Genomic DNA, 12,934 nt, shown 5'->3' on the forward strand with positions numbered 1-12,934 from the left:
GACCCTGCCATGTCAAACATTTAATTCTTAATCATTATCCACCCCTCCACTACTTAATCAAGCTACTTCCTTTATTCAGTCATGATGCATCAGCTGCATCATTCATCAGACAGCCATTAAAGGTTCTCTATGTGATATTCAGAGCATTAATATAGCATCAAACAACTATTAGCTGTGTAAAGATATAGAGGAGTAATGTCTGAGCAGGGAATGAAGTCGCTCTCCCTCTGTGTGTTGTGTTGCGGGTCGGTGTCCCATGCGCGCTCGCGTGTGGCTACGCTGTTCAGACTCAGACTCCAACACAAACTACACAGAAGCACCAAAACCGCAAAGTTCTATCTAGTGAAGCCCGTCTTACAAAACAGTGTTGGGCGCGTTCGGAGGACGCGGGGGAGACCGTAGCTTTGGTCTCCAGGACCGGAGTCTCTGCTGTACTCTGCTCCTCTGCCTGCCTGCCTTCACTCACACACCCCGCTCGTTCTCGCTATTTCGCTCCACCTCTCACATTTATGCGCGCACACTACTCACTACAGAAGAGTTAGTTTAGCTCTGAGAATATCTAGTGTATGTACAGTGGACGTTTGTGCAGAAATAAATGCTGCAGCTCCTCCAGACCAACAGAGGTTTCCCGTGTCTCGTGAAGTGACGAGGCTCCGCAGCGAGAAACATCATCTCCGACCAAAACTCCGGTGTCTCACCTGTTCCCTCCGGCCGCGGTCGGGAGGCTGAAGCAGGAAAAGCCAACACTAGGATCAGCAGTGATTCATGGAGAGACCTTCGTCTGGTCAGCTAACATTAAAATATTGAGTGAAATATAGAGTGATACTGTGGTGTGTTGCCTCACTGTTTTGAGTGATGCTCGTTCATGCAGAGCGAGCACAAGCGCGAGCCCGACGCTGACTTGGTGTCGCTGTTAACAAGCATTTCTGATTCCTACAAACAGTCCGTTTAATTCTGCCCCTGCATATCGAGAGGTTCCCTCTAACACACACACACACTCTCTGCAGAATGAACAGCAAACTCAGAAAAAAAGCATTAGGCCTACTCAGCTCCTGCAGTTTCCTTTAAAAAAAGGCTTTAAAATATAGTTCAACACACTGATCCTGCACTTTGCAAGCAGCAAAGCACCTGCTGTAAGGTAACCACTAGTAAGTGGTCACCTTACAGCAGGTGCTTTGCTGCTTGCAGCTGCTCTCTGGTCAGACAAGCCCTGATAGCACCATCACCAGCAGCACCACCAGCACCATCACCAGCACCACCATCACCACCCTGCCTGCACCAGCAGGAGCATCAACATGCTGCTGTTTCTAAAGCAGACGGCTCCATCTGGTGGCCGCTCTGTCGCTCGCAGGGAGAAGGTGGAGCTAAACAAGAGGACTTCAAGCCTGAACTTGCCTTGCCACTTTGTTATGTTGTTACATCGGGAAGTAATAAGGCCAAACATGGTTCATGAGCTGCTGGCGGTCCGTCTCAACGACAGGGAGTATACAAACTGGCTGAAAGCAGGCCGGTGTCTGCTCATCCTGAGGGACGGCCTGCAGCCCTTCATCACCCTCCACATGAGAGCTTTCCACGGAGACCTGCTCAAACAAAACACTCTGCTACGGAAACCGTGCCAGACTTCTTCATGCAGACCGAGAGGGAATAAGGTCAGACTAGTCTGCTTAGTCTTGGCTTAATGTTTTCCTGATTTAATTCTTGTTTATGCGACACTTATATACTTTACTTACACTTTATATATTCAACCACTAGTCCCATTTATTGTCACAGTGACTTGCTGTAATACATTAGTGTGCATTAAAGCATTGTTGTGTGTGTTTGTGTAGCTTTCCTCAGCATGCAGGCTGTGTTCAGAGTGGCAGACAGTGATCCTGAAACACCACAGACAGCCAGATGTCACAGTGAACTGGGACAACTGTTTCCCTCCCAACTGGAGAACAGACCACTGGGAACTGGCCAAGGTAGTCCACACACACACACACACACACACACACACACACACACTGAACTTAAATCTGCTGTGACTGGTATTCTTAAAGGTCCCATATTGTAAAAAAAGTGCGATTTTCATGTCTTTTATATTATAAAGCAGGTTTAAGTGCTATATAAATACTGTTAAACCATCAAAACGCCCAATATACGGAGAAACACACACAGCCCGTATTTAGAAATTGTGCGTTTGAAACAAGCCCTTGTCCATTTGTGATGTCACAAATATACAGTGTTTAGATCATTACATGGTTTTAAACTTAAACATTCTAAATGTGTCCCAGTTTATTTCCTGTTGCAGTGTATGTGAATGACATCAGCTGACAGGAAGTAAACATGGACTCAAACTGTTGCCTAGCAATGCAATTCCGTTGAAATGCACTAAAACGGAGCGTTTCAGACAGAGGGTAAATTCAGGTATATTCGGGCAGACAGCATGAGGAAAATAAAGGTGTTTATTTACATTACAGCATGTTAACATGTTCTAGTAGAAACACAAAATACAAGTAAGAACCTGAAAATGAGCACGATATGGGATCTTTAAATACATTATATATATGATACCGTAGAATACTTGTCATAAACAACACAACCACTGGCCCTTACTCTTAAAGAGCAACTTGCAGGTTGAAATTTTTGACAAAATTTTAGGACTGTCCTCGACCAAAGAAATTCTTCGTCGACTAACACTCATACGATTTTTCCGACTAATCAATTTACCACTTTAAATCTTGTGTTTACCAGAGATGTGCTCAGAAGTTTCTTGGAAATAAGTTAAAGAAATCTTAGTCGACTACGACCGAAACCACCGAGTAGTCGACGAAGAGGATTTAGGGCTCCATAATTTTTGACATTTCATACACTAAAATTAGGGCTTGGTGATATGGCCAACTGTTCTATTACAAAATAGGTAATTTCATATCTCTATCTAACGATATATATATATATACTGTGTATATATATATATGTACATAAGTATGTATACTGTATATCACATAGCATGTTTTCTGATAATTCAATAAATATATAATCCATATGAAATAACCACATGGTAAAGCCCATTTATCTATACTCCTGTGTGAATTAAATACTCGACAAATGAAAAGTACTGAATATTTTCTCATTTTAAGTACTAGAGTGCCTGCCTTCACTCACACGCCGCGCTCGTTCTCGCTCTTTCGCTCCACTCACGTTTTTGCGTGCACACTCCTCACTGCAGAAGAGTTAGTTTAGCTCTGAGAATATCTAGTGAATGTACAGTGGACGTTTGTGCAGAAATAAATACTGCAGCTCCTCCAGACCAACAGAGGTTTCCCGTGTCTTGTGAAGTGACGGGGCTCCGCAGAGAGAAACGTTATCGTCTCCCACCAAAGCTCCGGTGTCTCCCCTGTTCCCTCCGGCCGGGAGGCTGAAGCAGGAAAAGCCAACTGATCAATAATCAATAATAAAAATAATCATTAGTTGCTAAAACAAGTGAAACTCCATTTGGTCAAATTATTGTCTATCACCTGCTGAAGTAAATTCAAATGGCAACATTATATAACCCAACAGAAGCATTTGTTGAGTTTTTTAGAACAACATGTCAAACTGAAAAGGTCTCTGTCTTTCTGTCTCAGTCTTTTTGTCCGTCTCTCTGTCTCTGTGTCGTCCTGTAGGCCTACATGCCGCGGGGTCAGGGGAAAGTGAAGGGAGCAGATCAGTGCGACGCCGCTGCTCTGCTCAACCTGATCAACTACTGTGATTGTTTCCGGTCTGTGGATCCAAAATTTGTGAGAGAGGTAAATATTCAGGTTCATATTGTTTGAAGTATGTTTTCTTCAGTGTTTAATCACCTGAAAATAAGAATCGTTGTGTTGGAGGAATTTCAATACAAAACAAAGAGATTTGTATTTGTTAGGATGGCCCAGAGAGGGGTGGCATCAGTGCTGGAGGTTGATGTGTTTGTTTTTTCCTTCCGTCCTTTTCATGTAAGTGGGACTGTATTTCTGTGGTTCCAGGTGATCCGTTTCAGGAACGAGTTGATGCATTCCTGTGAGTTTCGTGTGAAGGATGAATGGATGAGACACTACCAGACCACTGTGAAAAAGCTTGTGCAGCAGTTCAGCCACGTACCACAGATGGCCACAGTCGGACAACAGATCGAGGAGGTGAGCGTGTGCGCCGCCACCGCTGCTGAATGTATGTCCAGTGTGTCTGGAAGTCCTCACTGCATCCGTGTTGTTTTGCGTCACAGTTTGTGCCCATGTTGCAAATTTTTTGTTTGTCCAGATGCTGACCGTTGATTTGTCAATATGTGTCTCTGGTTTGGACCGAATGGATTCTGCTGACCTGGATGGAATAGAGTGTGATTTCGTTAGCCAATGGGAGACCAGCGCCGACTTAATCAGCCAATGGGAGGCTGAGTTGCTACAAGAGAGGCTGCAGGAGTTACTGGGTGCTGCTGAAGATGATCCAAAGACACAGGTGTGAACAACAAATATGTCCATGAGCACTTGCGCATAGATGTTCAGACCTGAGTGATCTGATCATAAGTTGACAGCTTTAAGTACGTCTGTTCACACCTGGCATTAGAATGCGTCTCCAGTGACCACTTGTGATCCGATCTCACTTCCCCGCTCTATATGCAAATAAACACTTAGGAAACACATGGCTAATACAGCAGACGTTGGTACATAATATTGCATGAATGTCAGTAGTAAAATCCTACATATTCATGAATTCGGGTACATTTTATTAACATTTTATTAACATCAAAATAAAAGCTTAATGTACCGGCGGTACCCGGGGACCTCAGTGCCGCCAACACCGCTGCTTTTGCCAGGCAACAGCGGGGTACAGAGCTTCAGAGAGCCGGGGAGGGGAGCGGAACAAAATACTGGAACAATAACACCGACACATCTCCAAAAATATGATAATAATGCACTTTGCGTGCAAAAAAAATGGAGTTACAGTAGAGCACAGAGGTTGTTTCCATGCAGCGAGGCAGACAAGTGCTTGCGTCTGCCTGTCACATGAGGAGCGCCGTGAGACCCCACGGATCAAAGTGAGTAGGCGGTCCTTAATGTGGCCCAGGACACATTTGCGTACACACTGCTAGAAGAATGTGGTCATATGCGGCCAAGACCACCTCTGAATGTGGTCTGAAAGATCCGATCTCAATGCGTCTTTAACGCGTCTCGAGTGCGTTCACACCTCTACTTAGAGCTGTCCACTTGTGATCCGATCACTGAGGACGTATGTTAATACCAGGTCTGAACAGGACCTTAGACACACTACACATACAGAAAGATGTCACATGACTTGGACTGACTCTGTCTCCTCCTTAGGACACTGAGCAGCTGAAGAGGCTGGGTGGTTTCCTGCAGGCCAACAGAGATCTGGGCGAGAGGTTTTCTGCAGAGCTCCAAGCCATCGACTCACTGGAGGCCAGAGGTTGAGAACGAGGAGCATTGGAGTTGTGACAGATCGTATGTGCATGTGTAGTATGCCATTGAAAATGTAAATTTTAAAAAATCTGAAAAAAAACAACCCGTTGTTTTGTTCCTGACTGACTCACTGAAAGATTTGATTTCGGTCTTTAACTTAAAATAATGTTAATAACCATAATAATAAAATCTACCAAGGTGCTCATACAGTGACAAAATAAAGAATCAATCAAAAAAAGATTAGTAATGACCAAAGAGGTACACATCAGACCGGCATATGCGGGTACATAGCAAAAGGTCAAGGCTGCGCCCCCTTTTGGGGGATAGAAAACCAAAGATCCCATAAACTTCAATGCAATTTGACGTATGTTTGGATTGTAATTTTGACAAGTTTGTATGCATTCATGTCTTGTTATAGAAACATTTGTTTTATACACGTCTAATAATTATTTTGCGACCTTGCCAAACCTGATGCCTTAATAAATTAAGGTTGACTGTCGTTATGTCCCTTCAGTCTTTCCCCCCGTCCAACACAGTGGCCGGACATTACTTATCCAGAATTCTGTACAAATAACGTCAGGCTAAGTGTCGCCTGTAAATAACCAACCTGTTAATACTCAACTGTTTGATCTATAGGCTGAGATTTAGTTGGAGACGACAGTCTGATGCTGCTTTACAGTTTGCAGAGATAAACAAAACCGAAACCGAAACCGAAACCCGCCGAAATGTTTTAAATTATTAATTCACAATCATATTTTTTTTTTTTCAAGAAAAGCAATACTTTTTTTTGGCACCTTTCTGAAGGCTCTGTGGATGTATTATTTATAAAAAAAAAATATAGATAGATAGATAGATAGTAACTTTATTGATCCCCCAGGGAAATTAAATTCATTCATTATTCTTCTACATAAAAATGTTAATGTTAATAAAACCTTTAAATCATGTTAATTATAGCCTAGCATCTGTGTCAGGGCTACTGGTGAATGTGTTGATGTGTAGACAGCATTTGAAAGTTGAAGCTGGGCTTGTAGGTAGGTAGGTTACTTTTCTTCATCTATATAAGCTGATAGCATTTCTTGTGCATAAAATATTAATCTGCAGAGTAACTACTAACTATTAGTGTAAAAAGAACACTATTCCCTCTGAAATGTAGTGGAATACAAGCCTAAAGTAGAATATAAAAGGAGATGCTCAGGTTACGCACCTCAAAATTGTATTTAAATAAAGTACTTGAGTGCACAACAAGTATACACAAGTAGCCTGCAGTGACAGTAGAAAGAAACGAAAGTAAAGCGTTGTATGTTGCAATGTGTTGTTTGGGATATGACACCATATATTTAACCCTCCTGATTGGCTCAGGTAACCGGGTCCTCCCTTCATACCTCTTGTTCCTCTTTATAACTTTCCAAACTTAGGAAATAGCTGGATAGTGTTGCATCAGGATGGAGACCGTTCGTGAATTTGATGAAGAACCAAAACATAAGAATTGGTTGAAAGGTGTTATGGCGTTGAGGAATTTTCAGAAATTGATGGAGCCTTTTATCGATGAGGAAATTGAAAAATTCCACGGAGAGCTGGGCAATGAATGCGGTCCGGATCACTGTGTCAAGGAATGTGATGTGGCATGTGATTTTAAAAACTGGAAACCCCGACCCAACCAGGTACAGTATGAACATGAATATATTGTACATATGTGATGAATTCAGTTAACCGGTGAAAAGACGTTGTTACTAAGGCCAGTAACAGGCTTTTGTGTAGGTCAAGTTTTTTTTTTGTTGATATTTAATAAAAAAAAGTTTCCACAAAGCTAACTTAGGGTGAGTGTAAACTTTAACCAGGTTAAACGCTGTTTAGCGTTAAAGGGACAGTATGGGTTATTTGAAGTGGGGTTGTTTGAGGTTCTCAGTGTATTATTACCTCCTAGGCTACATGACGGTCGTAACGCACGTCCCCAGTAACCCAAACAGACGAGTACCAGCACATTAGTAATTGCTGTATTGCCTCACAGTCAGCCCTTCCCGACCAGGGAGCTGAAATGAAACTAGAGCCGTGGACACACTGGGAACGTCGGGAGCGCGTGGTGGCTGTGTTACCTGTTGTTTTTTATTTCAGCGTCCCTGTTAACAGGTTAGAGCACCACACTGCCCACGTGAGACGCGCGTCTCAGCTGCGTCTCTTCTAGAGAATAGAGGTCTAGCCTTTTGTTGCAGCGTGTGTCTCACAGCAACAACAGACAGTGAAGGTGATCTATTGACTGTATATTAACATCATACCAGCAAGACTTTAATACAGTTTCGAGGTCTATCTGTAGAATATGTTACTGAGATGAAAAAAATAAAGACTTATTTTTAAATCAACACTTCCTGCTTTCATTTCAAAATAAAAGCCCTCAAGCGTTTTTTTCTATGGACAGAATTCCCATTAAAGGGACTGTTTGTAACTTCTTACACGTATAAATCACCCGGGTCGGTGTCCCATGCGCTCTCGCATATGTGCGCTCGCGCATGCAACAACGGTTTTCCCAGTCTTGTGAAGTGACGGGGCTCCACAGCGAGAAACGCTATCGTCTCTGACCGGGTGCCGGTGTTTCCCTCTCACCGCGGTCGGGAGGCTAAAGCAGGAAAAGCCAACACCAGGATCAGAACTGATTCATGGAGAGACCTTCGTGTGGTCAGCTTACATTACTGCCAAGCAGGTGAAATATAGAGTGATATTGTGGTTTTAACTGACGTGTGTCGCCTCACTGTTTTAAGTGATGCTCGTTCATGTCTATGTAGAGCGAGCAAGCGCGAGCCCGACGCTGACTTTTGTTGACTTAACGTCCACAGGTGTCACTGTTAACAAGCATTTCTGATTCTTAAAAACATTCCCTTTAACCTTTCTCGGTCTAAAATAAATATAAATGATATTTATAATGAAATGAAATGGCAATTAAAAGGCAAACTCTATGTAGACAGAAAGGGCTGACAGCAGCAGCAGACACGCAGCTGAAATGCAGCTGGTGTGAACGTCCGACGCGTGTATCACGCAGCCCCCATGCGACGCAGCCGCCACGCGCTCCTGACGTTCCTGGTGTGTCCCAATGTCACTTCGCTGAACTGCTGCATCTTGTGTGGTGTGTCCACACACAGTGTTGCTGCTGGTGCGCTGCTACATTGCCATTTTTATTTTTTCAGAATAAAAACTCTAACAAATGAAGGGATTCTGTCCACAGAAAAACGCTTGAGAGCTTTTATTTTAAAAAAAAAAATATATATATATATATTTTTAATGTGACTCTAATTTCCTGCTGCTGGTTGTAGAGTCCTCCTTTAGATTGTGACGTGTGTTCTCGCTGGAGAGATGTGATTTTGACCAACCACACCAGTCAGCATGGAAAGGTGATGTGGTTGAACAGTAAGCCCCACCTGTGGTCCCGAAAGAAATGGGAAGTGGCTAAGGTAAGTTTGTTTCGTCACATTTATTTTAATGTAAAGTTGCTTTGGTCTGATTGATTAACACACTAATGATGCCTTTCTTCTGTTTTCAGGTGTACATGCCGGGTGGTCATAAGAACCATAATTCAGTAGGTAACTTTGACATCGCTGCACTTCTGTGTCTCATGAATCAATGCAAGCACTTCAAGCAGTTTGAGCTTGGTGGATTGATTGACAAGGTAAATGTTTATTTGAACACACAAAAACTGTACATAAAATTAACCTTCACGTAGAAATAACCACATGTTGGATGTCTCTCTCATTTTAAATGTCATTATAGCTATAGTTACACAAGAATACAACTGTTGTCATTAATCTGTATTTATTCTAATGTTGTCACAGGACTTTAAGTGCATGAAATGTCAGTGTGGTATCACAGGAGTGTCTGTCAACAGGAAGCATTCATAAACTGGAATCAAATCCGTATTTTATACTTACTAACATATACAGTATATGAATCTTTTTTTTAACCACTGTGCGCAGGTTTCCAAGGTGCGAAACGATATCATGCATGCACCAAGGAACCAGCTGGAGCAAAAGGATTTGCACGATTACTTTAATCGAATCAGAGAACTGGGCGAGGTGCTGGCAAGACATGATCCTAAGTTCAAAAACCTTTCTGAAGACATCGATCAGGTGTGTGTTTTCACACTTTTCTCCTGTGCTAATCTAGTTTATAGTTATATACAAAACAAATAATGAGCTAATAGAGAGGCAAAGTCCGGCCCCTTCCGGTGGCCCACCATGGGACATTATTTTGGAAAAAATATGAATAGTAGTCAACGGCGAGTGACAAATAATTTTTTTATTTTGTTTGAATTGCGCCATGAATCACACGTATGATGTTTGTTAATTTAAAAGACAATTTTGCAAGTCAAGAAAGTCGCAGTTGTTACAGATTGTTCCTTTAAACTTAAACTTTAAACCCAGGACCTGAGTGTAATATGAAGGCTTATACTATGCTCTGTATCGCTCTGTTTTCAGATTCAGAACCTTAACTTTAGACTGATCTTGCTTGACGACATCGAGGCTCAAAAAAATCGGGCTCAGGATGAAAAAGAACTGGAAGATATACTTTTTGTAAGACACACGAAACACACTTATAAAATACTCTCTTTTCAAACTTTTTAATCATGCAAATTCAGTATATACAGTAGATGTATATGTACTGTATATATATATGTGATTACGTGTGTGTGAATGCATCCTCAGGCTCTTGCAGCTGAATGTCAACTCACCAGGATGGAGCTGGAGAAGTTGAAGACACAGATAGCTCAGCAAGAACAAGATAAATTGGTGAGACATTTTTACAGCATAGTTTCACATTTGTTCTGTTCTGTTTAAGACAATACTCACATGACCAATATGTACTTTTAAAGAGTTATCGGTCACTTATTATTCCTTTTATTCATACTAGCTGTGAAGTGATACCTTCCTGCTCGATGGGGGAAAACAATCTAGTCCTTGTTTTGTTTAAAAAGGAATTCCAAGTTCAGCTGCTGCTTATATAAGACGTGTGCATGTTTATCAGTTACCAGGCATTTAGATTATGTATTTTGAATATACTGGAAACCCAAATCCACAATAGCCTATGTAAAATGTAATATTTTTCCCATTATAAATTCACCAAAATTATGCAAAAGCACATTTTTCCCACATAAGTATAACCAGGAATAGACCGTTGATGATGTGTGAAGTGATTTTGGTATCACTACACTGTATAATAGTGAAGTTATTGAATGTTATTGTAGCAACTCTTTTCGGCGTTAGACTTTGTAGACGGTCCCTGACCACTCGTCTCACAGCCGGCCGTGCATACAGACTATGGATGTATTAAGAGACCAATGTTATGTGTCCAGCTCAGAGGACGGCTCGTTGTGATTTAAATGAGGTTGTAGCTCGTTGTCTGCCTCACTACGGTTAGAAAGATCCCTCGTTGGTGTTTTAACAACATTTCATTTATAAGTTATTGATCCGGGAAGTTCAAATCTGTCAATATTTTTCCAACTTTAGTGAACAAGTTGAGTTCTGCTTTACTCTTCCTAGATGAAAAAGTGAATAAACTCTTCATCTGTAGAACGATATTGAATATGTTTACCAGTATTATTTTGGCCTGTGGTACACACATTCACCAGGGTGTTAATTAACTCCTCATTATTTAGGATTACTGATGCTAGATTTCGTGCTGACTCGCACATAGTGACACACACGTCTAGCAGCACCAACATCTGTACTGATAATGACCTAAAACACAAGATGGCAGCAGCGCCGTGATGACGTCAGATTTCATTCAATATTATCAGAGTTTCATTCAATATATTCAGGATTTCATTCAATATTCTCAGCATTCATTAAATATTATCAGGGTTCATTCAATAATGTGATGAATTATATTCAGTTAACCGGTGAAAAAACATTGTTACTAAGGCCAGTAACAGGTTTTTGTGTAGATCAAGGTTTTTTGATATATAATAGGAGGCAAAAAAAGTTTCCATAGTTTAGCGTTAAAGGAACAGTATGGGTTATTTGAAGTGGGGTTGTTTGAGGTTCTCAGTGTATTATTACCTCCTAGGCTACATGACGGTCGTCATGTATAAATATAAATATATTTATATATATATATACTATATATATAGTATATATATATATGTATATTTATATATACATATACATATATGTTTATATGTATATTTATATATATACATTTATATATATTTATATATATATATTTATATGTATACATATATACTGTGTGTATATATATATATGTATATGACTCTAATTTCCTGCTTCTGATTGCAGAGTCCTCTAGATTGTGAGGTGTGTTCTCGCTGGAGAGATGTTATTTTGACCAACAGCAATCAGCATGGAAAGGTGATGTGGTTGAACAGTAAGCCCCACCTGTGGTCCAGAGAGAAATGGGAAGTGGCTAAGGTACGTTTGCTTCGTCACATTTATTTTAATGTGAAGTTGGTTTGGTCTGATTGATTAACACACTAATGATGCCTTTCTTCTGTTTTCAGGTGTACATGACGGGTGGTCATAAGGACCATAATTCAGTTGGTGACTTTGACATCGCTGCATTTCTGCGTCTCATGAGGCAATGCAAGCACTTCAAGAAGTTTGAGCTTGGTGGATTGTGTGAAAGGGTAAATGTTTATTTGAACACACAAATACTGTCCATAAAATTAACCTTTAAATAGAAATAAACACATGTTGGATGTCTCAAATTTTCTCTGCAGTCACTGATTTTAAATGTCAATATGGCCAGTTACAAAACAGTAGGCCCACAGCTGTTCTCATTAATTAGGGTTCAAGAAGTCTGTGAAACTATGGCGGCACTATGACTTTAACATACAGGCCAGGTTCTTTAGACAGAATTAAACCAGCTGAAGTGACTTTGTGGCTTTGTGAAGCCTGAAACCCGCTCACTGCTGCTTGGGGCTATATTCTGCATTTATGTTTATGTTCTCCTATGACTTTAAGTGCATAAAATATCAGTGTGGTAGCATTTTGTGGTTTGTATCACTGTATTAGACATTATTTAGGTACTCAAATTAGATTACCACCGATGATTTTGAGTTAGTTAATATGCTAATTAGAACTAAACATAAAGTACAGTTGATGCTGATGGAAATGTCATTAGTTTTGCAGGTATTTGTTCATAAACAAAAGGGTCGGTTTATAAAAAATTACCTGATGATGACGATAGATGAAAAAAGTTGAGGGATCATTTAATTTCATAGAAATCCATCCGATATTTGTTGAGATATTTCACTCAAAAAGCACAAACGTCAACACCATGGTGGCGCTAGAGCAAAAGTCAGGCGGGGATCAACAAAGTCATACATCCTCTGGGGACCATGAATGTCTGTACAAATTTAAAAATTACAAATTTAGTTTTCAAGACATTTCACTAAAAGCCAAAAATGTCCCCTTGTGAATGGTGCTAGGGGTAGAATTTCCACTTCTACATGTATGCAGGGAGTCGCGGACTTTGATATATCGCTGTCAAAGTTTTTTCACTTTGACTCGACACTGATC

The 12,934-nt window shown here is 40.8% G+C and overlaps 1 protein-coding gene across 1 annotated transcript in view; it reads left to right on the forward strand.

Annotated features, from left to right (window-relative positions):
* Positions 1-1,226: 1,226 nt before the first annotated feature.
* LOC119498157 overlaps positions 1,227-12,934 on the forward strand; it is a 74,036-nt gene continuing 62,328 nt past the window's right edge. Inside the window, exons 1-11 of the mRNA XM_037786723.1 lie at positions 1,227-1,649; positions 1,827-1,961; positions 3,645-3,767; positions 3,987-4,136; positions 4,258-4,452; positions 6,938-7,075; positions 8,717-8,854; positions 8,944-9,069; positions 9,374-9,526; positions 9,875-9,970; positions 10,103-10,186. Of these exons, the coding sequence (XP_037642651.1) occupies positions 1,296-1,649; positions 1,827-1,961; positions 3,645-3,767; positions 3,987-4,136; positions 4,258-4,452; positions 6,938-7,075; positions 8,717-8,854; positions 8,944-9,069; positions 9,374-9,526; positions 9,875-9,970; positions 10,103-10,186 (1,692 nt within the window). The 5' untranslated portion in view covers positions 1,227-1,295. The remainder of the gene's footprint in view (positions 1,650-1,826; positions 1,962-3,644; positions 3,768-3,986; positions 4,137-4,257; positions 4,453-6,937; positions 7,076-8,716; positions 8,855-8,943; positions 9,070-9,373; positions 9,527-9,874; positions 9,971-10,102; positions 10,187-12,934) is intronic.

Source organism: Sebastes umbrosus, chromosome 12 (genome assembly GCF_015220745.1).
Source record: "Sebastes umbrosus isolate fSebUmb1 chromosome 12, fSebUmb1.pri, whole genome shotgun sequence".
Taxonomy (NCBI): Eukaryota; Metazoa; Chordata; class Actinopteri; order Perciformes; family Sebastidae; genus Sebastes; species Sebastes umbrosus.